A 24,821-nucleotide genomic window follows, 5' to 3' on the forward strand; every position below is an offset into this window, starting at 1 on the left:
CACAGTGGGCCATCACGATCTGAACAAGTGTCACTGTACCAGATGTGCTGGAGCTCCAGTACAAACTGGAGTCCAAGCAGCCCAGTGGTGCCACAACTGACATTGCCCATGTGTTTTTCTCAGTCCCTGTGGCAGCAGTGTGCAAGCCACTGTTCACTGTTATGTGGAGGGGTGTCCAATACACCTGGAATCGACTGTCCCGGAGGGGAAAGCACCACCTTCCCATTTGCCATGGACTGACTAAGGCTGCACTGGAAGAGGGTGATGCCCTGAATGTCTGCAGCACATCGGTGCCATCATGGTTACAGATGCAGAATAAGGGCTGAGACCACCTCTCCTCAAGACTTTGGTGAGGGGACTTCTAGTCTGAAACCACAGGAATCCAACAGTGACCAGGAGCAGAGAGTCCCTGACCCTGGCTGGGAGGGTGAAAGGGACAGCCAGATTTACTGTGCTATGTGGATTCAATGGCCTGGCGCGTGTGGCCCATGGAGTACGGGGCTGGAGGGGGACAGATACAGGGTGTGCCCTAATGCCATCAGGGTGCAAGGCCTGCACCCCTGGGGTCAGCGCCTGCCTCGGTCGCTGCCCGCGTGCCTCGAGCTGGACGGGCCCAGCTCTGCCTCTGGGGCAGCAGCGGCTCCTCGGCCCGAGGCTCCCGGGGCGGCCGTGCCCGGGTCGGGGGAAGCCGCAGGCGGGGCGGCGCGGCCCCTTTAAGAGGGAGCGCAGAGCGGCGGCGCAGGCGCGGCTGCGGCCGCTCGGCGCATTGCGCACATCCTGACCCCGGCGACTTATTCGTGCCGCCGGCGCGGGGCCCGCGCGCCGGGCGGGAGTGGCGCTGCAGCACGGCCGCGCATGCGCAGGGCGCGGCCCCGCCGTGCGCTTTGGTGGCGCTGCCGGAAGCGGGCGCGGCCGAGCGCAGCGAGCGGCGCTCCTGGTCCCGCTGCCGGAGCCGAGCGGCCGCGGCCCCGCGCGCCTGAGGGAGCGGCCTGGCCCGACATGCCTGCCGGGCCCTCGGCGCAGGTAAGGCGGCCGGGCCTCTCGCCGCGGCGCCCGCCGAGCGCGGGGCCTGTGGCGCGGGCGCCGCCCGGAGCCTCCGCTGCGCTGACCTCTGCGCTGCCGCCGCGGGGCCCGCGCGGGCCGGGGCGGGGCCGCGCCTTCCCCGGGGCGCCCCCCGCGCCGAGCCGGGGCCGCGGGGCGGGCGGAAGCGACCCCCGGGGACTCCCGCGGCCCAGGGCCCCCCTCGGCCATGCCCCGCCCCGGGAGCGACGGAGGTGTCCACCGCGCCTTCCCGTGCGGGCCCTGCGAGCGGGGCCTGGCCTGGGGCAGCGCAAAGTTTGTGTCGCTGCTCCCCCGCAGACTCCGACCGCGGCCCGGGGGTGCCGAGCGTGCCCGGCCCGGGCCGGGCCTCCAGGGCTCTGCCGGGGTTCTGCTCCCCCCGCCTCGCTCGGTCTCCGGAGCCTGCGGGCATTTATTGCTATTTATTTGGCGAGCAGTAGATGCAGCGAGGCTTCTCCCCAGGCCAAGGGTGCTGTGGCTGCGGGAGAGTCCTTCTTGGGCAGTTTGTAGAGTCCCATGAGAAACTGGACTGAGAAAGAAGTGAAACTGTAAAATAAACTGTTGAGTAAAAATTATTCTCAATCTGAGTCAGGCAAATGCATTGTTCGTGGTTGAGTTTGTTACATGTTTTTTGGCAGAAATGAGGGGTGTGAAAACTTATTAAATTCTCAGATGACCTGCCTGGAAGATAATTTTCTCGACCCTACTGTTAAAAACGAGTGATGATGACAAGCAAAGTAGTAGACTGAGTAACGAAGTTTGAAAACAGAGTAACAGCCAAAACATACAAAACTGACTGATGTTTTTGCTTTCCTATTCTGCTAATCTTCAGCTACTACAGTGGGCAGCTTCTGGGCAGTGGCCTCCCCCTGCTCCCTGCCTTGGCTGGTGCCCAGCAGTGTTCCCGGGAACCAGGAGGGGGTGATGGGGACAGCAAGACCCCAGCCCTTAAATGGCACCTTGCGTTTGAGACCCAACCTTCCCTGTGGCACAGTCATGTATTAATTTCTGCTACAGTAAGGCAATAAAATCTGACAAATTCATCTTCCCTGAGCAAGGGTAGTTGGGATTCTTTTCTCTTACACTCTGTAGCTCTGTGGCTGAATGGCCTGGGAAAGGATCACAGGAGTTCTTGTTTTTTCTGTGCCTGATCTCTTCCTTCCTGACCTTTTTTCATTTAATAGTAATCCTGACATGCATATTCATTTATTTTTTAACAAAATACTCGCTTAAAATGCCAACTTTCTGCTAGTCTTTCTCTCAGATAGGTCTTCTGTTTGGCTCTTGCTATTTTTATTTTTTGCCTGCTCCCTACCTGTTATCCTTTACACACAGTGTGTGCCTTGAGGAGAGCTGACCTGTTGGATGGCTCTAACAAAGAGCTGTGCTTTGTCTGTCCTGGTGGGCTTAATACCAGAGGTGCTGAGTTAGGCTGAGCTACATGGAGGTCACTTTTTCTCCAACATGAACTTGCAGAGTGCTGAGACAAGTGGGTACATGGCAGCTGTCTGTTCTCAGGATGTCACAGGCCTGAGGAAAATTGCTCATAAACCTCCCTACTGTGTGCTTTGGGGAAGGCAGGTTGTGGTAGGATGGCTTTTTGGCAAAAATTGTTTACTCTAGAGAGCAGATGTTGGTACTGTTGGATAGAAGAGGTCGTGTTAATTGCAGGGATTTCTTGCTTTCTGGGAAATGCTTACAGAGCGTATCTAATATTGCAGAACTTTGATGTAGACCCTTTATGTGGATGCTTCTCTGGTTTAGGTTCAATTAGGCCTTCAACCTTCCCTGAGTATCTCTGCTGATGGTCTTTGCATCTACTGTACTACTGACCACTGCCTCTGCTCTGATTTTTTGGTTCTACTAAAACCCAGTATGGATCCACCTTTGGGACAGCTCGTCCTTGTGCTTGAAATTCTTTTGCATTGTGGGCAAGCACTTCATTGTACATGTGAAGCTGCTGAGTGTGAAGGACTAAATGTTCCCGTTTGCCCCCAGCACTGCCCTCCCTCAGCACACGATTTCTGAGGAGCTGCTCCATACACAGGGGTTGAGTCCCTGACCTCTCCCCTGCACACACTCCAAACACCCCACCTGAACTTAGGCTCTGACCTACTGCCCCTTCCTTCAAAGTAACTGCAGAATGTGGCTGTGTTTACTTAGGTAATTCTCACTGTCTAACTTCAGTCATCCAGGAGTTTAAATATTTTGGCTGCAGATGTTCATATTAAGTTTTTGGGAACTGGAAATAGAACTTTTTTTTTTATAGACTCATTACTATAAGTTCTTTCATGCTCACCAGCTTGAGAACCAAGGATCTTTGGTCTTAAATGCTGAAACATCCAATTTCAGTGGTTTATATGGTGATAGCTACTGAAGCTCTTAAGCTGAAACAGATCTGGAGGAAATACATTGAAAACAGATTATTTACCACATTAAGGAATATTGGAATTGTGCTTCGTTTCTTAGTAGGTGATAAATATTTTAACTTCACATGTCTGCTTTGTTTTGCCAGTGTTAGTGCTGACAATTTTTTTCCAGGTCTGTCTCCAGGGAATCTGGAGATGTTTTATTTAGTGCAGCCTTCAGGAACATACAGTGAACATATAGTATACAAGAGTGTGTAAAACTGCTTGGTAAACTTCAGGGGTTTATTTACTCTTCTTTCAACCCTCCTCTTAATTAGCCTTCTGAGAATCCTTCATGATTTGAACTCTAATAAGACGTGTATGTGAAGTATGATTATTCAGCTGCATGAAACTTGGGAGATATTAGTTGGGCCAGTGAGGGTCCTTTATGGAAGCTGAAGTACAGGAGTCAAAATCAGGGTATGCTATTGATATGGTATGACAGTTGCTTTTTTTGTCTTCAATTTGCTGTTGCTGTTTCAGTAATGAGTGATAAATGCAGGCTCTCTGAAGGGAGAGGGTCCTGCTGCTGCACAGCATTAGGTGCCTTTGGTCTAAGGCAAACTACAGAGCTGTCAGTGTGTGGAATCTGTCAGAGCACTGGCTCGGATACCATCGTGTGGGGAGACTTTCCAGCCTTTTTTAACTCATGTCTGGTTATAAGAAGCTGCACACTAGATGAGTTTAGCTGTACACCAATCCTAATAGATGGCAGCAATTTCCAGTTCAAGTGGCAGTTGAAGTGGAGTCTTAAATGAAACTTCTAATCCTCACAAATAAAAACTTCTAACTGCTAAACGTAAGGGGCAAATAGATTGATATCCTGAGAAGTCCCCCTCATAAGGATTTTGTATCTGAAACAATTACTTGTTTCAGTATTCCTTGTGTATGGATAAGACTAACAGAAGATTTTTTTTTTTTTTATGGCAAGACCAAAGGAAGCCTCAAATATTAATACGATACAGATTCAATCATTAAATTTGTGTATGATGGTCAGGCAGCAGGCTGTGCCTGGGTGGTACCAGAGGTTTTGGCTACCCTGTCCTGCTGCTAAACCTCTTAAACACGACATATTGTACAGATATTCTATACAGATATCCTGTATCTGTTACAAGTGCTGCTCCTTGGAAGTGTGGAAGGGTCACCCAGAAAGGCTTTGTATCTTTGCTTTATCATGGCAGGGAGCTGCATGAAGGTGGGTGGTTGTGTCCTAGTGCAATGAGTTTTCCAAAATGCAGTAGGATTTGGGAATCCTTGTCCTTTCCGAGTTTTGTGTTCTAGATGAGAAAGCTTCTACACAGGCATTGCGTGCAGTTTGCTTGGGCTGTGCTGCGTTTCCACACATCTGGGCACCCTGCTCTGGGCCGAGGGAGAGCAGCCACAGAGGGAGAGCAGCCACAGGCCTGTGCTGTGCTTATCACATCTGATAAGCTCCTACCATGAGCTTATTCACTTCAGCCCTGCAGCCAGAGGGTGGCTATGGAAAGGACATGCTGCTTTATCAGTTCCAATCAGTTTATTTAAATCAGCCTCCTCAAATGGTGTTACCTGCTTCTAATGAACTCGTGTCACAGGAGAGGGATGGAGAGTGCTTCCCCTCTTCCCTCGTAGGGAGCAGCAAAGCTGGGGGGCATGGGGAAAGGGACACTCTGCTCTGGGGGTAGAGGCACAGGGCTGTGGGACTGAGAGGAGAAGGGGAGGTCCTGGAAAGTGGATGATATCTCACTTCTGTCCCTTCTGCTTCAACTTCAGACAAGCTGGAGACTAAGATGGCGTTCAGATGGGACAGAAGGGGTAAGGTAAAGAGACTGTGGCCATAGGATATGAAAGGAGAAGTATGGAAACTTAGATAATGAAGCTAAGCAGAGACTGAAGCCATCACTGATGATTGTAGGATTTCGGGGCTTTTGTTTGTTTCGGAGGGTTTTTTTGTAGTGGATATTTGGGGTTTTTATCCTGTTTTTTGGTTGGTTTTCTTTTGTTGTTTGGGTTTTTTTTTTCTGTGTGTGTGATGGTTTGGTTTGGTTTTGGGTTTTTTTGTGTGTGACTTCTCTGTCATGGAATTGTTGTTTTTCTCTAAGCCTAAGAGTTTGCCTGCAGTGACAGGAGCATTCCCCCTGCCCCAACCCGCAGAGGAGGGAAGGGTGAAGGATGTAGGGGATGTGCTTCCTGCAGGCTGCTGCTGCTCTGGTTAATTCACTTTCAGTTGAGCACATGTGATTGCTACCTCAAACCAGAAAGGATGTAGTTTGGAAGACCAAGATCTTGCTGCCTCACTTTCCTTCCTCTCTTGAAGGGAATCGTCAGGATTTTTACATGGGTTTTGAGTGTAAATAAACACTTGGGGAGTCAGCTAAATATGCAGACCTGTTTAAATGGAGGCTTGTCCCTAGGAAGGTGTATTTCTAGGCCTGGCTTCTTGTTTGGTTTTGGGCCAAGGAATGCCTAAGTGTTGTTCAAAACATTCCCTGTATAACTAACTGGCTTCCAAATTGTGCCAGGCAAGTGTAGTTGGCAAACAGACCTTGGAGTGCCATTCGTGACAGCTTGAGCTGATCTAAGTTGTGACTGTTGGACACTCCTAGCTTTTCTCCTGTGCCAACCCTGTGGTCAGCTGGCTCAGATAAGGGATAAAAGACTGCTGGTGCTGGTGGGAGAGGAGGAAAGGAGATGATGCAGTTGCAGTTGTGGTGGCTCGGGCTGCCGCGGTGCCACCTGCTCGAGCAGCAGGTTGTGAGCAGGTACAAAGCCTGCTGCTGTCAGAGGGTGCTCCTGCCACCCCTCTGGCCCTGGGTCCTCACTGCTCCATTGTGTTGGCACAGATGTTTGTCTCATCTGAGTTAGATCAGATCTTGATTCACCTAAAAGCTGTCTCAGCAGACAAAACTGGGTGCTGGCTTAGCTCTCTGGATGTTTTGATGTGTGGATCAAACTGGCTGCATGTGGCAGATCTCCCTGAGCTGAGGCTGGAGGGCATTCCCGTGCCTGGCTGCTGCCCTGCCCCGGGGGGCTCTGCCCGGGCTCCAGCCCTGTCCCTGCACAGCAGTGGGTGCTGTGGGTGCTGCTGGGGACACAAGGGTGCTGCTCCCTGAGAGGGACTGTGGAAGCACAGCTTAACTTTTGCTGCTTCTAATCGCCTCTCTTGGTTGTGGTTTCACAGCAATGCCAAAAAACCCACCCTAAACCTCCACCACTGCAAAAACCTGGTTAGTTCACGGTCACTTGGCTTCCTGATCTCAGACTGCAGTGAGGGGAAAAGCACAACTGCAGTTGTGCTGGGATTGTTGCTGATTGGAGAGCTGTGTCTCCTCTCTAGTTCTGAGAGTGCTTCCTGAGAAATTTCCTAGTGGCTTTTCTGTCTGGACTCTGTGGGACATATGTAGATTTTTAGAGAGTGACTGTGTGTGTTGACTTTACAAGGATTTGAAATGCATTAGAGCATACCCCAATGCCTTAGGTTTGGAACATGTATATGATGAAACTGTAAAGTGATGCTGGGTTTAAGTTAGTGATGCACTAGGACTCAGTCAGTCCTGAACTCACTGCAGATAAAGGGCACTCTTCACTGTCACTCAATCACATTTTTCAACTACCAGTTTTGAGTAGTGCATGTTGTAGGAGAAATACCTTATGAATGTAAAAGAGGCTGAATTTTTGTCTTCTGAGATGACTCAGGTTTTCCTAAAAGTTCCCTGGTATCTATTTTTAACTACTATTGAGGTAAAAAAGGGAAAAAGGGATGAATTGCAGCCATTGCTTCTATGAGCAATATACTTGTAGAACTATTTTCTACTTAGCTGAAGATGCCATGTAAGTGAGAGCATCTTTCCTACAAAGATGAGGCAAGCAGAAGTGTGAGGTGAAGTCGCTTCTCAAGTTTAAGTGTCTCAAATGGGCTGATAGTCCCAAGCTGAAACTTTCTGTAATCTCTAATAAAGCTCTTGGCTATATTAAAACATATTAAGGTTGAAGAACAGCTGTTGGAATCTCTTCCTGGTCTTCAAATGTATGACGTGGACATGTGCATCTTGAATTTACAAGGGTCTGGATTGTGACACACAGCCTCAGTTTGGTAACTCATGTCACAGACACTTCTACTAATCGTCTTTTTTCCTTCCTTGCCCCCCCAGGTGTTGTTTGGATTGTAGCATAGAGGCACTATGTACTCAGAGTGGAGATCCTTGCATCTTGTCATTCAAAATGATCAGGGGAATACCAGTGTACTTCACAGCTATCCTGAGAACGTGGGGAGAGAAGTGGCAAATGCAGTGGTGCGTCCGCTTGGACAAGCTTTAATTACATCATCTGTTGGAAGTGAGAGTTTACTAAAAACAGACAAAGAAGTAAGTGCATTTCTTGGAGATCATAGCTTTCAGAGTGGCAACTTAATGGTTTTCTATAGCCTCTTTTATTTTTCTCTTTTTAATAGTCCAAGTTTTATGAAATGTGTTACATTTTTAGGTTACTAATCTACATAAGGCTTCTATTAACAGCTAGTTCATCATCAGTTCTGAAGAACTCTCTCTACAGGTTAGACTTAAGAGATTCAGGATTTCAGAGTGATTTGTAGTTTATTCATATTCTTCATAATATCATGATATACAAGTTAGTGGTTTAGCGTTTTCTTGCAGGATATGTTAAACAGAATTGCCCATACCACATAACTATTTTTGTTGAGTTAGAACCAATGTGCTCTGACCATTATTTACTTGCTAATATTTCTTTTTAATAACTTTTACTTTGTGTTTGGTAGGTAAAATGGACTATGGAGGTGGTTTGTTATGGACTGACTCTCCCTCTGGACGGCGATACTGTGAAATACTGTGTGGATGTATATACAGATTGGATTATGGCTCTTGTGTTACCTAAGGACTCCATTCCTTTACCTGTTATTAAGGAACCAAACCTTTATGTTCAAAGCATTCTCAAACATCTCCAAAATCTCTTTGTACCGAGGTGAGTGTTAGGGCTGGGGTGCTCAGGAGGCTGAGAGAGTCCAAGCTGTAGTCAGGAGATAACCTGTCAGAGACCTCGTGAGGCACAGAGGTTCATGACTAAAATAAGACTGGTTTTGCTGCAAGATTAGGAGGAACATGTTTCTCCACACCTGTTCTGTAATTTTCAGTAGCAAATTGAATTGTTGCTGCTAGGTTTAGGTGGTCAGAATCACAGATCATTCATAGACTTTAATGTTTACTGTCCTAAGAAGATCTGTCTCTGTTGGATGACTGGAGGGTGGGGGAAAGGCTGAAGAGCATCACTGTGCAACCATGTGCTTTTTATTGTGTAAAACTGAGATAACCAAGAGCACCTCATGGCAGTCCCAGCCTTTGGTGATGCAAGATTTGACCCCCTTTCTGATGTGCTGGAGGATCTTGCAGTGACTGCTTTGTGACTGCATCTTGCTGCCTCTTAAATGGGCATGGTTATGCTGACTGTGCTTCACTGGTAGTTTTGAAAGAATCCCATGGAAGTGTGCTTGCTGCCTGACATCCTTGGATGTTGATGTTAAATAGACATGTTTCTACATCTTGGATCCCAGTGCTCAAACATCATACCTTGTTTATAATTTATGGCAAGTTTACCTGCTACTGTTGAACATGTGTATCAGATATGTAAGAGGAGATTCACTTGACTTCAGATCGATGTTTAGTATATGTCCATAAGTATCAGATCATCTGCTTTTATCAGTATTAATAATATATCACTGCAAGTGGACTTCAAAGTGCTCTGCTGCACTTGGGTCACTCCACTTTACCTGCAGGCTTTGTTAATAAAGGACTTTGAATAATAACTTATGCAAATTCAGACAAGGAGTTCATTGCTATTTACTGATTGCTTCAAAAATCTGCCACCTACCCTTAGTGGTTGTTGCTTTTAACTTGTAGTGAAAATGCATTTTAATTCCCATTAAAGGATGGTCAGGGCAATGGCTCAAGTCTGCAGAAAGCAAGCTTGTGGGTTAGACTGCTGCAGGAGGTTGTCTCAGCTTTAATACTTGCAGAATACAGTCTGCTGTCTGGGATCCTTTATTCCCTTGGCACAGTAGAGAAGTTCTTCGCTAGTCCATTAAATAGTTGTTTGTGTCATCCCTTGCCTGCTCTCATACCAGGGGCCCTGGTAGCAGGCAGCTCAATAGTCCAGCTTCTTGCATGCTCTTGCTACAAGCTGCCATTTCACCCTTCTCTCCCAAATTCATGGTTGGAGCTTGATGCAGGGTAGTAGACTACACGTGATGACTGTGGAATGCAGTAACATTTAGAGACAGGGGGGACTGAAAAATCATTATTTTAAGCACTGCCCACCCCTCCAGTATAACTAGTCTATGGTTTTTCTTTCAAGAGTCTCTGAGATTTATCTGAAACACTGATTTTTTTCATGGCTGCTTCTGTCAACGCTTGGTGTTCAAGTCCCTGCTCTGTTTTCAGAAAAAAGAACTCCAAGTTTTGCCCTCCAGGGAACTGTGTTCAGAATTCACTCCAGCAACAGGAGGAATTTCTATTCTGGAAATGAAATGCAGAACTGAGTTGTGTACACCTGGCTTGAGTAAAAGCAAAGGCTCAGTCTAACATGCCTGTGGTGGGGCAGAGGAGAGTAATTTCTGGGCTTACCTTACTGATGCAGGTTGCTGGTGCTGATGGGCTCCTGTAGAATACTTACCCTGGAGCTCTACTAGCAACCTGTGTTGAACTATCTCCTGGAAAAATCTCCTGTTCTTCTGTTGAAAATACTAAGCCTTTATTATAAGCCTCTGTCTTATGGAGGGTTGTGATTAAAATAGCTTCCTTCCTCATCCTAGTTCCCTGGAAATGATGTAGCTGTTGGCTTGGCTGCCTTAAAAGTGGTGGCCCAGAGTTGTGGGGAGGTTTCAGACCCTGAGGAGGATGCATAGCTGAGGTGTGAAATGCAGCAACCTGAAGTGGGCACTTCAATGTAAATGGTATCTCAGGAGCTTGTGTACACTGGTACAGAGTAGGTGTGCATAGACCATTCTAGTCTGAGTGCTCAGCTGAACCAAATGTTTACATGCATGGTCCTTGAAACAGTGTGGTGCTGAAAAATGAAACTCTGAAAGCTGGGTGAATCAAGTTGCCTTTCCTCTCTCTGCTGGAGTGACTGGAGGGAGTGTGCTTCTGTCCTTCCTTCCAGCACTGACCCTTGGTCCACCCCGAAGAAACACACTGTTGACATATTTGAGCAGTCCCCAGGTGACCCCCAAGCTTTTCATCTCTGGAAACCCTAGAGTATTCAGGAAGTCTTGAAGATTACTTAAGCAATAGTGCTTGTTGCTGCTGTCAGGTAAAGTTTCAGTGCCACAAACACTGTTGGAAGCGCAGAAAGGAAATATGAGAACTCTCTCCCGTGTCTTGCCTCCCCAGGAGATTGGGGTGCAGTTACCAGGGTCCTCTGTGCAACAAAAATGTCTGGAATTGCTTGAGACCATGGAAAAGGTGACTGTCCAAGTGCTTTTTTGTAATAACTTCATATGCTTCTCACAGGATCTCATGAGAACAGTGCTCGTTGCAAGGGAGTGTGGCCAAAAGCAAAGTTCTATAGAAATCCAGATATCTAGAAATGGTGCAACCAAAACTTACCGTTGGGTTGACTTTGTGAACAAGAGGAGCTTATAGATGGACAGGGACCTTTGAGTTGCCTTTATGAGATTAACTCAGAAGTATCCTCAGAAGCATGTGGAGCTCCTATATATTTTTTACAGATTCTCGAAATTATTAGGGAAAGAAGTTTCGAAACAGGCTTGGAAGCTTTAAGCCTATGTAGATTAAGGATATCTTTTGGTTTGAAGTATCTGCTCTGTTGTTGCTCAGACAAAAAATAGCGCTATAAGCAAGGCAGGGCTTGTCCCCAGGTTTGTTATTCTACAGAAATTCTGTGTTACCATCTAGCACTGCCGTCCAGCACTGAGGTCCTGAACTGTGGCTGGTGGTCTGCAATTTTGCATTAGACATTGTCTTGTCTCTTTGTAATCTTGTTTCCAGTACTGTAACACAGCATTTATGCTATAAAGATAAGAGCTGATAGTATTTAGTGGATCAGCATGTTCTTGGGGTTCTTGCCATGCAACATGACTTGTGGGTTATATCACACTGAAAGTGTTTGGTAGGAATCCCATAATACTCCTTAGTGGTCCAGTGGAAGGTAATACTTCTACGATTTTTTTTGTCATCCCTTCAGTAAGTGGTAGGAGGGATGAGGAAATGGTGCACAGGTTGAAATATGCCTTACATATATTGCACACTCTAATTTGTAGGCTCTTTCACCCTTTAAACTTTTAGGCTTCCTCAGCTCTGTTTACCAGTGTCCTCAGATACTGTCCAGAACGTGTCATGTTACTGTTTTGTACATGTTCTGCCTTGTCCAGACTAACAGGTGGAAAGAGGTGATGCTGCTTTGTGCTGCTTCTGCAACACTTCATGTTGAGTGACTCAGCAGTGCCACTGTGGATCTGATCATTATTACAGAGAAAACTTTGATAATATGAAATAATTTCCTTTCTTCCTTACTTGCTCCCAGTTGCTTGGATTTACAGAAAAAGATGTAGAAAGTGGTCATTAAAAGGAAAATCAGACTCAAGGAAGAAGGGATAAGAGTTGACTTGGAAGGAAGAGGAGAACTAGGAAGAATTTAAATTAGTTTGCTAACAATATTTCTCCTAGTTTTACCACTTCTGGATTATGTATGTAACAATTCATGATGTCTCAACTACATTCTCATTATTTGGCCCAGGCTAAATTCCTTTGAGATGATGGGTTGTGCTTGCTCCAGTGAGTGTTCACTCTATGGCAGTGAGTCTCTGTCTGACGGTACATCTTGTGCTCACTGAGGCAGGGTCGGAATGCCTAGAGACAGAGTTAGGGTGCACAGAAGCATGTTCCTGGCTCTCCTTCAGTTATGTTTCCTCTTGTAACTCCTGAAAATTGACAACACTTGTCAATTGAAGTTTTGTTCCTCAAGCATTGTTTTTTTTCTCTTGCAGGCCAGACCCAGGATCCAGTCAGATCAGACTGTGCTTGCAGGTTTTGAAAGCTGTCCAGAAACTGGCTCATGAATCGACAATTATGGCAAGAGAAACCTGGGAGGTTTTGTTGTTATTTCTTCTTCAGATCAATGACACTCTTCTAGCAGCTCCAACTGTGCAAGGTTCATGTTCATCTTCCATTTGGTTCAATTACTGGAAAATCTTTTGGCTCTGCTTGATGTTGGGCTGCCAGCGGGATGGCGGAACCTGTTAAAATCTCTTAGTAGCCAGCAAAGTATAATAGCTCACTCCTAATTTTGCTACATTGCTCCAAAATAAAACATTGCCAGAGAATGATTTGGAGCTGAATTTTCCTAAGAGTAGTTTTGCAGGACAGTGACTCTGTACGGAAGCAGTTCATGGTGAACCGTTTCAGATGATGTTCCTTTTTTGTTTCACTGAAACCCCCTGTGTCTTACTGTTTGGCCTGCCTACTGAAAAATAATAGTGTCAGTTTTACCTATTTCGAAAAAACACTTCACTAGATAAAGTGCAATAGAAGACTGCCTGAGATTGGTGAATTCCCAGTGTCCCTTACTGACACACAAGTGGCTGGGTTTTATCTGTCGCATTTAGTCTTTCAAAAAGGCTAATTGGCTGTAGGAAGCAATCAAGAATCACTCTTAAAAATTAGGAAGAAATGAGCTTGATCTTTATGCACTTAAAGTGAAACCTCTTTGGGGAGATACTTGATGTTTAGATGGAATACTAGCTGAAGGTGTGCTTTGTTTCTGTTACAAGGTGGCATTGCTGAGAACCTGGCTGAGAAGTTAATTGGCGTGCTGTTTGAGGTGTGGTTACTCGCCTGTACGCGGTGCTTTCCAACACCCCCGTACTGGAAAACTGCCAAAGAGATGGTGGCCAACTGGCGACATCACCCTGCAGTAGTTGAGCAGTGGAGCAAGGTCATCTGTGCCCTTACGTCCAGGTAGGAGCAATCCTGTGGAAGTAAACACGGGTGTGGGGATGATCGCAGTTGGACATTTTCTTTGTTGTTGCTTATTTGTGGAATGCGCAGCAATCCAAAAGTGTGGAGCAATACGATGAGCAATACAAAGTGACATCTTGCTGGTCTCCTGGGACTCTGTGTGTATGCCTTTGTTCTGCAAGGGAAGATCTGAGTTGGGTTGTCTCTGCTGTTGTGTAAGCTCAGCACCTCTCTGATATTTAGCACTTTGCAGTGTGTGTGTATTAGTCTCCATCACTGTGACTCTGCATCATGTGCCCTGAAGAATGACTCATGAATATTAGTGGAGCATTATGGTGTGTGTGTTTAATGGCAATCACCATCAAAATTGTTAGGTGCTTGTTACTGCTGCATGCTGCTGGGTTTGAGGTGACTCTGGGACTCTGCTTCTCCTGCCCTGTGGAGCTGAAGCCATGTTACAGCTACCTGGTGCTTGTGCCCCAGCAGGTGGGATATAATGGGCCAGAGGCAGGCCACAGGCTCTCCTCTGCTCTAGAGAGTATGGGAGGAGAGCCTTGCTGAATATGGGAACAATGAGGATCATGAAAACATAGAATTGTTTAGGTTGGAAAAGACCTCTCAGATCATTCCCTCAGTGCTGCCAAGCCCACCACTAAACCATATCCCCAAGCGCTACATCCACACACCTTTTAAATACCTTTTGGTGACTCCACCACTGCCCTGGGTAGCCTGTGCCAGTGCCTGACAGCCTTTTCCATGGAGAAACTTTCCCTAATGCACAATCTAAATGTCCCCTGCCACAACTTGAGGCCATTTCCCCTTGTCCTGTCCCCTGTTCCCTGTGAGCAGAGCCTGACTCCCCCGCCCCCCCGGCTTTCCCCTCCTGTCAGGGAGTTGCAGAGCCAGAAGGTCCCCCCTGAGCCTCCTTTTCTCCAGGCTGAGCCCCCCCAGCTCCCTCAGCTGCTCCTGGTGCTCCAGCCCCTTCCCAGCTCTGTTCCCTTCCCTGGACACGCTCCAGCCCAGAACTGACCTCAGGATTTGAGGTACCTCAGCAGTGCCAGCACAGGGGACAATCACTGCCCTGATCCTGCTGACCACACTGTTGCTGGTATAAGCCAGGTACCCTTGGGGTACTTGCCCACCTGGGCACACCTGGCTCATGTTCAGCTGCTGTTGATCAGCATCCCCAGGTCCTTTCCTGCTGGGCTACTTTCCAGCTGCTCTGCCCCAAACCTGTAGTTCTGTGTGGGGTTGCTGTGACTGAAGGGCAGGACGTGGCACTTCACCTTGTTTAACCTCATACCATGGCCTTGACCCCTTGATCCAACCTGTCCAAATCCCTCTAGAGATCCTCCCTGCCCTCCAGCAGGTCACCTGAGTGTCACTTGCAAACTGACTGAGGGAATACTCAGATCTGTGGGCTGCAGGAGAGTTTGGGCTCTAGTAGAAGGCTCTGAACAGTGAGGAGAGTTTCAGTGTCCTTAATACTGAGGTCTTTGTGATATGATGTCTTTGTGGGACAGATCTCAGCCTCTTGGAGGAAAGAACTGAATTAATTGCTGATAAGAGGAGAGCTCCCAGCTCTCCTGAAATGTCAGTAACTTATTTCTGTGAAAGTTCAAAGATGCATTAAAATGGCTGCACTGTGAAATATTCAGTAGTATATTTTTCTACAAGGGTTTATTTTAACTCTGAAAACTTTGCTTTGAATTGCCTGTCAAAATTTGAAGTGTGGATAGATTTTTCTAGGTTATGCAGCTACTTGTTAAACCTGTGGGAAATAAAGCTGCAATACGAGTTCGGCATATTTCCCACGCTATTTCTTTAGCTATTTTTAGCTCATTAGATGGAGCGTTGCATAATGGAAAATACTTTATGATTCACTGATCTGAAAAGAACAGCCCTGTCTCAAAACATGTGTTGGTGTTCTGCACCATGCACTATGCCTACACTTTATTTCCTACTGTTGAGTAACAGTCTTAGTTCTGTTGGTGCACAGTAATCTGCAGGGTTTCTCCAATGTTTTAGTCTGTGTTCACTGATGTTGGTTTACACCTGATACATGGAAAGTTGAGCTCCTCTGAGGCTGACTCTTAAAAGTTCAGTGGTATTTTAAGCTGCATTTTTAATACTTCAATGAAGTTCCAGCTTCAAAGAGTTAAAGTGTTTTAGTAAACAGTTCTCTGAATTAGCAATAAGCTGAGAGTAAATGTTTCAACTTAAAACCATATGGAAAATTATATTTGGACATCTGTACACATATACAGTGTTAATTTGTGTCCCTGGCTATGCTTTCATAGCAGGATGAAACTGGAATCTTAGTTGTGTTGCCATGCCAATTGATACTACTTGTACCCCATCTAGGTTGCTTTAATTATATTTTAACTGACTTGAATGTGTGGTTTACACTTTATTTCTGTTTTCAGTCATTCTTGAAAATGGCCCATATTTCAGTCAAGATTTGGTCATACTCTATGAAAAACTGATTTCTTGCAAGCTCATAAGGAGAACTAAGCAGTGCAGTGTGCTGCCAGACAGTGGGGCGGGGCATGATGGTGCATGGGATCGGGCCAGGCTCTTTTGGGTTTTTCAGAGCCAAGTAATTCCTCAGCAAAAACCTACCATAGGATGAAGCCTCTGGGCACTAAATATAGATGGACACAGTGCAGGAGAGCAGCTACTGCCTGGTACAGATGTGTGTATTTCTGGTGTTGAGGAAACTTCCCGGTGTGACCATTCCCGGGACTCCCTGGCAGTCGCACTCCCACCACCAGGGATTTACCCGCAGCACTGAAGCCCCTTTGCAGCGGCGGCTCCCGTGCCTGGCAGGTCCCGCTCGGCTCCCACACACCCCACTCACAGTCACACCAGGGCTCCCATGGAGAGTCTCAGGTGTCTCGTTCCACAAAGCGATTTATTCACGGCGCAGTAACGCGGGAGCAGCTGGAGCTGGTACCTCCAAGGAGGGACGCCCAACAAAAGACCCCTGGGCTTTTCTCCCCTCCCAGTCCAAGTGTGTGCAAGTCTCAGCTCTTCCTCCTCAGTCCTCAGCTCGTGCTGTGTCCCTGAGTGCCCAGGCACCCGGCTGGGCTGCGGGTGCCCCTGCCCTCTGTTATGCCCAGGGGTGGCAGTTCCTCTTGCCTCAGGCTCCCTTCAGGCAGAGCTGAGTCTGCAGCTGGCACTGCGGCTGCACCCGAGCCCCCTGCGCCGAATGGTTGGGTAACCCAGCATCGGGGTTGGACCTGGAGAAGGCCTTGTGTCCTAAAGCTCTTCTGCTTCTCTTTCCAGGCTAGGCACTGTTATAGGCTGTGATTTCAGACACTTGAGTTAATTGGCTGCAGGTTACTGTAGTGCCCAGTTCTGGGAGAAGTGGCAGATGGGAATTCAGCCCATTAGACTCTTGGTTTAGGGGTCAACCATAGACTACTTCTGTCCTCCTCTTCTCCTGCTTGTAATGACTTTATCTCTGTGAAAACTTTATGGCTTTATAAGTGACCAATGTGATGAATGGGACATTTCTTGACCCTTACAAGCAAGTTAGCTTAGGGAAGGACACAAACTGATTTCTAGGAATGCTGGGATATTCAGAAGGTTCAAGGCAAGTCTCCCCTATCCCTTTAGAGAACATCAGGATTATGTTGATCAGGGAACTGTAATTTGGTGAAGTTGGTTTGAAGCAGGGGTCAGATTAGACAGCAGGAGCTGAGGGAAGGTCATTGGTGACTGTTCAGGTAGTTGCAGCGCTTCTAGAGAAAGATCTCCATTTACCCAAGCAGTGTCCTCATGGCTCTGCATCGCTGTGAACTCTCTGTGGGTTTGCTCTTGTCTGGTCTGTAGGTCCCAGCCCCTGGCAGTCGTGGTGCATGTGTTTTGAAGAACTCCCTGATCTGTGGGTTGCAAGCCCTGTGCTGCTTGTAGGACCACACTGGGTGCTGTTCAGTGTGCTGGTGTGCAGTGTAGGTCATCAGACGGGCTGGAATTTAGACCCGTAACCTAATATGACTTACTGGTGTCATTGAACACTTGTGCTAAAGAGCTGTGAGGATAAGGGCTTAAATTCCTTCCTTTTTTAATATTTATTTATTTATTTTTAACTTTTTCCACTCTTCTTTTTTTATGTAGCATTCTGTCAGCTATGCATGTGGCTGGTAGTTGGTGACCCCTTTGGCCAAGCAATGGGAGAGCTGCCGAGGGCTGTTGTGCCTTGACAGCTCTTGGATTTGGCTGGAGCTTTAGGCAGGCTCCAAGGTATGCACCATTCAAAGCTGTAAGAGGGCTGAATGACTGTATGAAATGGGGATCTCTAGGAAAACTTGGGATATTGTGCTGTTGCCTGTGGGCTCACCTGTGGGCTGCTGGTACCTGTGGGGTTCAAATGCACTGTTAAGTTTTTGAGGAGTGTGAACTGAAGGACAGGTCTGTCTGACTTGCTTTCTAGGTTGCTGCGTTTTACGTACGGACCTTCATTTCCTCCGTTCAAAATCCCTGATGAAGACGCTGGTCTGATTCCTCTGGAAATGGATAATGAGTGCGTTGCACAAACTTGGTTTCGCTTTTTACATATGCTGAGGTAGTGTAATTACAGCCATCCATTGTTCTTGTTCTTGCATCAGCTTTATACATTTGAATGACAAATGAAACATTTCTCTGGAGATTACCAAGATTAACCACCTAAATAGAATAAAATGAGAGACTTGTGCCAGTGCCTTTCAGCAGCTCAGGGTGAGGCCCTGAGTGGGTTGTTCAACTTTGAACTCATGACTCTTTCAGAATGTAAACTGGTTCAGTTAATTAAAAGCTCTTTTAGCTATTTGGCATTTTGGAGGAGCTGAAAAATGAGTTCAATAGAATTTTGTTTCTCTGAGATAGCAAACAGGAAAAGCAGAACAATAGCTCTGAGAGATGTATACAACTTCTGTTTACTCTCCAGGGTGTTAAACTTAACCTACAAAAGATTATTTTTAATATGGGTGTTTCTCTTTAGTTTTTCTGAAGAAATCTACACAGTTAATCTTAACATGTTACTCTTTCTTAAATGTACGACTGAACCAACCATTTTATTTTGTTTTAAAGATTCTTGGGAATGACATTACATTAATACTTTCAAACACTGGCATATTAAACTTTTCATATAAAACATTATTTAATAGTTAAGGCTAGATAAATGTTAGACTGTTTAAAATCTACTTCTTAACTAACTATAAAACCTCTTTTTTTTTTTCATTTGTGGTACTAATGTCACAAGTACTATACTCTTCAAATTTGGAATTGCTGTTTCAGGATTTGTGTCAGTCAGGAAAAATTTTTACAACCCACTCTCCTTCTTGTCACTGTTTGGCAATATTTAATTCACTGCTTACCTTTCCAGAATAGATTTAAAAATGTAAGGAACTCTTAACTGGGTTCAAAAAACCTCATAAGTAATTAATATTACTGCAATAGTGGGATTAGTCTATCAGGTGTATGCTCTGGTTTGTTTCATTTTAATAAAAGTATCCAGTGTGTTTGGGTAGTGTTTGAGATGAAGACAACTAAGTATGCCAACCCAGGAAGTGATGGAGTAACTGCTAAAATGTATTGATACTGGATACTGGTTTATGGTGTTATTTAAATGCCTTAAACTATTACATCTTCAAGTATTTTTAAAATCTTAACAACTGTTCTTAAACTGACTAACATATATTTTTCTCTCTTTGTGTGCAGTAATCCTGTGGATTTGAGTAACCCAGCCATTATTAGCTCTACCCCCAAATTTCAGGAGCAGTTTCTGAATGTGAGTGGGATGACTCAAGAACTGAATCAGTACCCCTGCCTTAAACATCTGCCTCAAATATTCTTTCGTGCCATGCGTGGGATCAGCTGTTTAGTGGATGCATTCCTAGGTAATGCTTTTGTCTTACCCATGGATAGCTATGAATATTAACTTAATCCTTATTTTATTCTCCTTAAATCTGTGTTCTCCATAAATACACCAATAACAATTTATCATTTGCAATTATATTCTGGAATTGATAGGGAAGGGACCTCAGATCACTTTTAAAAAGAAATCTGTATGCACAATAGTAGTATTTGAATGCATGAAGTTGGAGATGGCCTTAGTTTCAGATGCAAAACAAGTAAATTGGAAGTCTAAAATAAAACAGGGATCTCTTTCCCAAACAAGGCTTCTTTTCTCTTTTTTTCCTAATCACTAGTGCAAGTGCTATGCTTTAGCATGCTGTGAGTGCTCACCACTGTATTTCTGCAGTTTCTTTTGGCAACTGCTGTGTGCAGTGCCTGTTTTAGTAAAGTGTTGAATTTGGACTGTCATCTTCAGGTCTTTGTGAGAGTTTCACTTAATTTACAATTAGTGGGTGACTAGTACTGCTGAGTAGAAAAGTTGTGTTTCTTTGTGTCTGCTGGTACATGAGAATCTCAAATTGGACTGAAAGGTAAAGCAGATATGAGCACTGACTGGTCAGTTTTAAGTAACAGTATGGAATACCTGACATTCAAAGCGTTATTCTTAGTATGCTTATTGGAAGTTCTTTGTGGAAAGATGCCATTGTAAACTCTGAAGAGCTACCTCTCTCCAACTGCTCTTTTGCTTAAATGTGTGCAAATGTCATCTGCCAGAAGCATGAGCTGCTGTGAGACTGCAGGAGACTTGAGCAGATGCATAAATGGTTTTAGAAAACACCCTGGCTGTGGAATGAGACTGTCAGCCTGGAGAAGAGAAGGCTCCAGGGAGACCTTAGAGGTGCTTCCAGCCTAAAGGGGCTCTGAGAGAGCTGGAGAGGGACTTTGGACAAGGGCCTGGAGTGACAGGACAAGGGGAAATGGCTTCCCACAGACAGAGGGCAGGGTTAAATGGGATATTGGGAAGCAATTCTTGGCTCTGAGGGTGGTGAGGCCCTGGCACAGGTTGCCTAGAGAAGCTGTGGCTGCCCTATCTATGGAAGTGTCCAGGGCCAGGTTGGACAGAGCTTGGAGCAACCTGGGATAGTGGAAACTGTCCATGGCAGGGGGTTGGACTTGATGGGCTCTAAGGTCCCTTCCAATCCTAACCATTCTATGGTTTTGCGAGTTGGACACTTCAGACTTAAGAATATGCCATGTAGGAAGGTGAAGCATCCAGGGGAATAGCATCCCAGGGAATAGCCCACGTGGAGTACGGAGACTGGAGGCTACCATGCATTCAGGCACAGGAGAGCTCTCAGTGAAATTAAATTCAGGCTGTAGGTTTGGATGGGAAGTTGTGCTCAGGCAGACTTTGAAGCTGCAGAAACCCCTTCAGCAAAGGCTGATGAGAGAGTTCATTGCCTTCTGTCACAGGTGCTAAAGCACGTGGTTTTTATCTTGCTCTCCCTGGTATGTACCTACACTGCTCTTCCCTACTTCATTCTTCAGACAGGGTGTGAGAGTGTTGGTACTCATTAAAATGGGCAGAAGTGGTGTTTGTCACTTCAAGTTTTGCAGAAGTTGAGTTCTGATTCTGACTGGGAGGAATAACTCTGTACACCATGAGTATTTCCCTGAAGCTGGGTAAAAACTGGTCTAACGTCTGGCTGCTGCCAGAAATATTACAGCTTGCTTGGCTTTCTTACCCTCTCTCGTGTACTGACTTAGCATTTAACTGTTCAGCAGCTGATTCAGCTGAAACCCAGCAGAAAGCTGTGTGGTGGATGGGTTTCATCTTAATTTAGTGAGCTAAGGTGGCTTTAAGGGCCAGACATCTCAGAGATGTCTTAGAAAGGGTGGGGAGGTATGATTGGGAAAGAAAGGCAAAGGTGAGATGCATCTGAACTCTGGCAGGAGAGAGCTGTGAAATTGGCTTTGGCAGGTGAACCTTGCTCCTGTCCCTGCTTCTAGACTGGTTCCTCCCATGTGTCATTTCCCACAGCCTTAAGCGTGGGGTCCTTTGGTGTCTTGCTTATCTGATGTAATCACTGTTTTCATTTGCTTGTGCTTTTATTTCTGCTAACAGTAAAAAGAGAGAGGTGTTTTTCTTACTGCTGCCGTTCTGGGGGCAGGGCCAGGCGTGGCTGTTGCCCGAGCTGTGCGTGTGGGGTGTGAGCCCGTGGGCTGTTGCTGACAGGCTGCTGTGTTTGTGGCCCCCCAGGCATTTCCCGGCCGCGGTCGGACAGCGCGCCGCCCACGCCCGTGAACAGGCTGAGCATGCCCCAGAACACCGCCACCAACACCACCCCGCCGCACAACCGCCGGCACCGCGCCGTGACTGTGAACAAAGCCACCATGAAAACCAGCACTGTAAGAGCTCCTGCTGACCCCTTGGATAGCTTCCTCAGTTAGAGGAAGGAATTTCCTTGCTTCTAGGAGCTGATCTGTTCTTCTGTTCAAATAGGTAACTACTGCACATACTTCAAAAGTGCAGCACCAACCCTCCTCTACTTCTCCGCTCTCCAGCCCAAACCAGACAAGCTCTGAGCCACGGCCACTACCAGCTCCTCGCAGGCCAAAGGTTAACAGCATCTTGAACCTCTTTGGATCGTGGTTATTTGATGCAGCGTTTGTTCACTGTAAACTTCATAATGGAATAAACAGAGACAGCAGCATGACTGGTAAATATTACTGAAAAATATATGTACACTTTTTTCCTTGTTTTATTGACATTTCCTACCTGCAAGATTAACACATGCATAATAAAAAAAAAAGTAAAATCTGAAGTGCTCTGTTGTGGTTAACGCCTCCTGGCTGAGCCAGCACCTGCTATTAGCTGAGCAGGTTACTTTTTACTATTAAATACTCTCTTGCTCTAACAAGCATGGCACTCCTAATTATGGTAGTGGGGAAAATGTTATTAAGTGAAGGAGATCATGTGGTAGGATTCCACTGCTTAATTTGAAATCTTGAGTACCTACAAGTAATAGCAAGTTTCTGTAGTGACTCTTTCGTGTTTAAAAAATTGTCAAACATCCCTCCAGTTACTGCACAAAGTGCTACTTCTTGGTTTTGGAGAGCGTTGTGAAAACAGGAATCCTTAAAATAGCAAGTGAATTTGCTGCCTTTCAGTGATGATTGCTGTGTATTTCCCCAAATGACTTGATACCTTGATTGTCTTCAGCCCTTAACTGCTAAACTTATTTTGTCTCCTGTGAGAACAGATGTTTTGAGATATCACAGCAGAATTATTGCTCTGCTCAGAGAGACTTTTTAGCTCTCATCTTTTAGTGATAATATTCAGAAAAGAATAATCTTTCTCCTTGCATTTTCCCTGTTCCTTGGTATTTTGAATGTCTGCTAAACTCTTCCAAGAGATCTATTGATCAATCTATCAGGAGCTCACTGGCCTAAGAAAAATAGGGGATAGAGGTTTGTTGTAGCAGGTTGAATGTATAGTGGGACTTGACAGCACCAGTTAAACTGGTGATCTTTCTTGTTTGTTGTGTCAAATCCCTGTGTGGAGGTTTAGGATTCGGAATCTTCTAAAAGTATTTTTAGGTATGTAGCACATAGTTTTTGAAAGTCTTCGTTGTGGATTTCTGTGACAGGAGGTTGGAGTCTCTGTAGAAGGCTTGGGACACCTGACTAGGGAAATAGCTGAACTTAGGAAGGAGTAAAGCATCTTTGAGGGTGTGTTCACTTGCATATGCATTTAGTGTATTTCTGCATTTAGTTCTTTTCAGACTGATGGGATCATTTCAGTTTTGACACAACCTGTTTCTTGAGCAGTTTTAATGAAGTACTTAAACTCGGAAGGATGTCAGCTGAGGTGCTGCTTATGCAACAATGCCAGCTGTAAACAGAGGTGTTGTGATGCTGGCAGAAGTACAGAGACATCCAAAATCAAAAGGATTGACTTCCTTGAAGGGGTTCCAGGGTCTTCTATTTATATTGCAGTGTCTTAAGTCACCTAACAGCAGTCAGAAAATTGTCATGTTGCCAGCCTTAGAGGGATTTAGTGGCTTTCTGGAAACTAGAGACAGCTGTTTGGAATCGATTCTGTTCCTTCTCTGTGCTCTTCTGAGCTGTCCATAGTGAGACCAGTCTTTGCATGTCATGTGATCTGCTGTGTATTAGCAGTGGAGTCCCACGAAACTGTGTCATGTCCTGGCTTTTCTAGTGATTTGGAAGACAGAATTAACTTACAGAAATTAGTCAAGTGCCTGCTGCCTTTCCAGGGTGTTGTTACTGCTGTGGAAGGTACTGGTCACTGGTCGCAGCAGTGCTGTAGTGGGCTGGCTGAAGGAGGGAGAACCCATACTGGCTGAAGATGGACCCATACTGCTGACACTCTGTAGGGAGGCTCCAAACTCTGATTGCCTAGTTTATCCTTTTGCTCAGCCTTTGCTTGAGATGGGAAAATGCACCAAGACATATAAAAGGCCAGGCCCCTGCAGTTTCTGCTGACTTGAAGCATCGGTGTCTTTTTAATGAGGTTTAAATCCAAATTGAGAAGTTTCTGTTCTGGAAGTCTGCTCTGTGAATCCTGATACATCCAAGTGAAGTGTTTTCCTCCTCGAAGAGCGTAAGGCAGGAGATGCTGTGCTGGATGATGAGATGGGCCAGGAGGGTTCTGTACTGGGACCCCCCATTACAGAAGTGATCAAATCTGCACATTGTGCCCATCCACCTGCCTTTGCTCATGCTGCCCAGTGTAAATGTGGCTTGAAGGAGGAGGGGGACAGGGAAGGGACATTTAGGTGCCACAGTCCCTACCCTTAGGAAAGAGGTCAAACATAAATCTGATGCTTTATGGCTGTAGTTGGGCTATTCCTGTATGTCATGGTCCATCTGTTCCCCTTTGTAGCCATGATGCTTTAGCCACTAGCTGGAATATTCTTACTGTATTTGACACTGCTGTTGATAATCTTGGCATTAGCTTCAGGAAGCACTATTATTTTTGAGTGCTTCAAATATTTTATGCTTGGGAAATGTCTGCACTTACAATCAGCTTTGTCGTGTAGTGTTGTCTCCCACTGGCCCACAAGCATTATTTTTCTTTTAGTTCTGGAACTGCAGCTGTATAAGATCTCAGCAGCTTTAAAAAACCCTGCTAATGTTCTCTTTGTTTCAATGCCATGCAGTTAAGAATTCCTTCTCTGTTGGCTCTCTGATGTGGCTTCTGTGTTTCACTGCTGTCTGGAGGACTGAGAACCACTTTTCAAAAGGAGGTGAACTGTTGTGTTACAGCTTGCTCCTTGGTCCTGCAGAGACCCAGTGCCCTGGGACACCTCTTGGGAATGCTGAATTTTCTAGTGTTTCTTGCTCCTCTTCTGTCGCCCTGCACATTCTCAGTGAGGATCCCTATGACCTGATTGCCATGAGCTCAGTGCAGTGCCTGGCAGGTAACCCTGTGGTCTCAAGCTCTAGTTCAGAATTTGGTTTGGTACTTTTAAACAAACCTTGATGACTCACATGACCAAGCACATCATCCTTCTCCCATCTT

At 45.9% G+C, this 24,821-nt stretch overlaps 1 protein-coding gene across 5 annotated transcripts in view; it reads left to right on the top strand.

Annotated features, from left to right (window-relative positions):
• The first annotated feature begins 935 nt into the window (after positions 1 to 935).
• The window catches only part of RALGAPB (Ral GTPase activating protein non-catalytic beta subunit), a 64,156-nt gene continuing 40,270 nt past the window's right edge, over positions 936 to 24,821 (top strand). For 4 of the 5 annotated variants that reach the window (XM_029965294.1, XM_029965295.1, XM_029965296.1 and 1 more), the window contains exons 1-9: positions 936 to 1,023; positions 7,598 to 7,810; positions 8,221 to 8,423; positions 12,463 to 12,626; positions 13,246 to 13,432; positions 17,871 to 18,002; positions 19,136 to 19,314; positions 21,534 to 21,682; positions 21,777 to 21,993. In XM_029965294.1, the coding sequence (XP_029821154.1) occupies positions 7,628 to 7,810; positions 8,221 to 8,423; positions 12,463 to 12,626; positions 13,246 to 13,432; positions 17,871 to 18,002; positions 19,136 to 19,314; positions 21,534 to 21,682; positions 21,777 to 21,993 (1,414 nt within the window). In that variant the 5' untranslated portion in view covers positions 936 to 1,023; positions 7,598 to 7,627. Of the gene's footprint in view, positions 1,024 to 7,597; positions 7,811 to 8,220; positions 8,424 to 12,462; positions 12,627 to 13,245; positions 13,433 to 17,554; positions 17,681 to 17,870; positions 18,003 to 19,135; positions 19,315 to 21,533; positions 21,683 to 21,776; positions 21,994 to 24,821 lie in introns of those variants that run through there. The other variant, XM_029965298.1, reaches the window with a different exon arrangement.

The sequence above is a fragment of the Manacus vitellinus genome, unplaced genomic scaffold, assembly GCF_001715985.3.
Source record: "Manacus vitellinus isolate BGI_N305 unplaced genomic scaffold, ASM171598v3 scaffold_97_pilon, whole genome shotgun sequence".
NCBI lineage: Eukaryota > Metazoa > Chordata > Aves > Passeriformes > Pipridae > Manacus > Manacus vitellinus.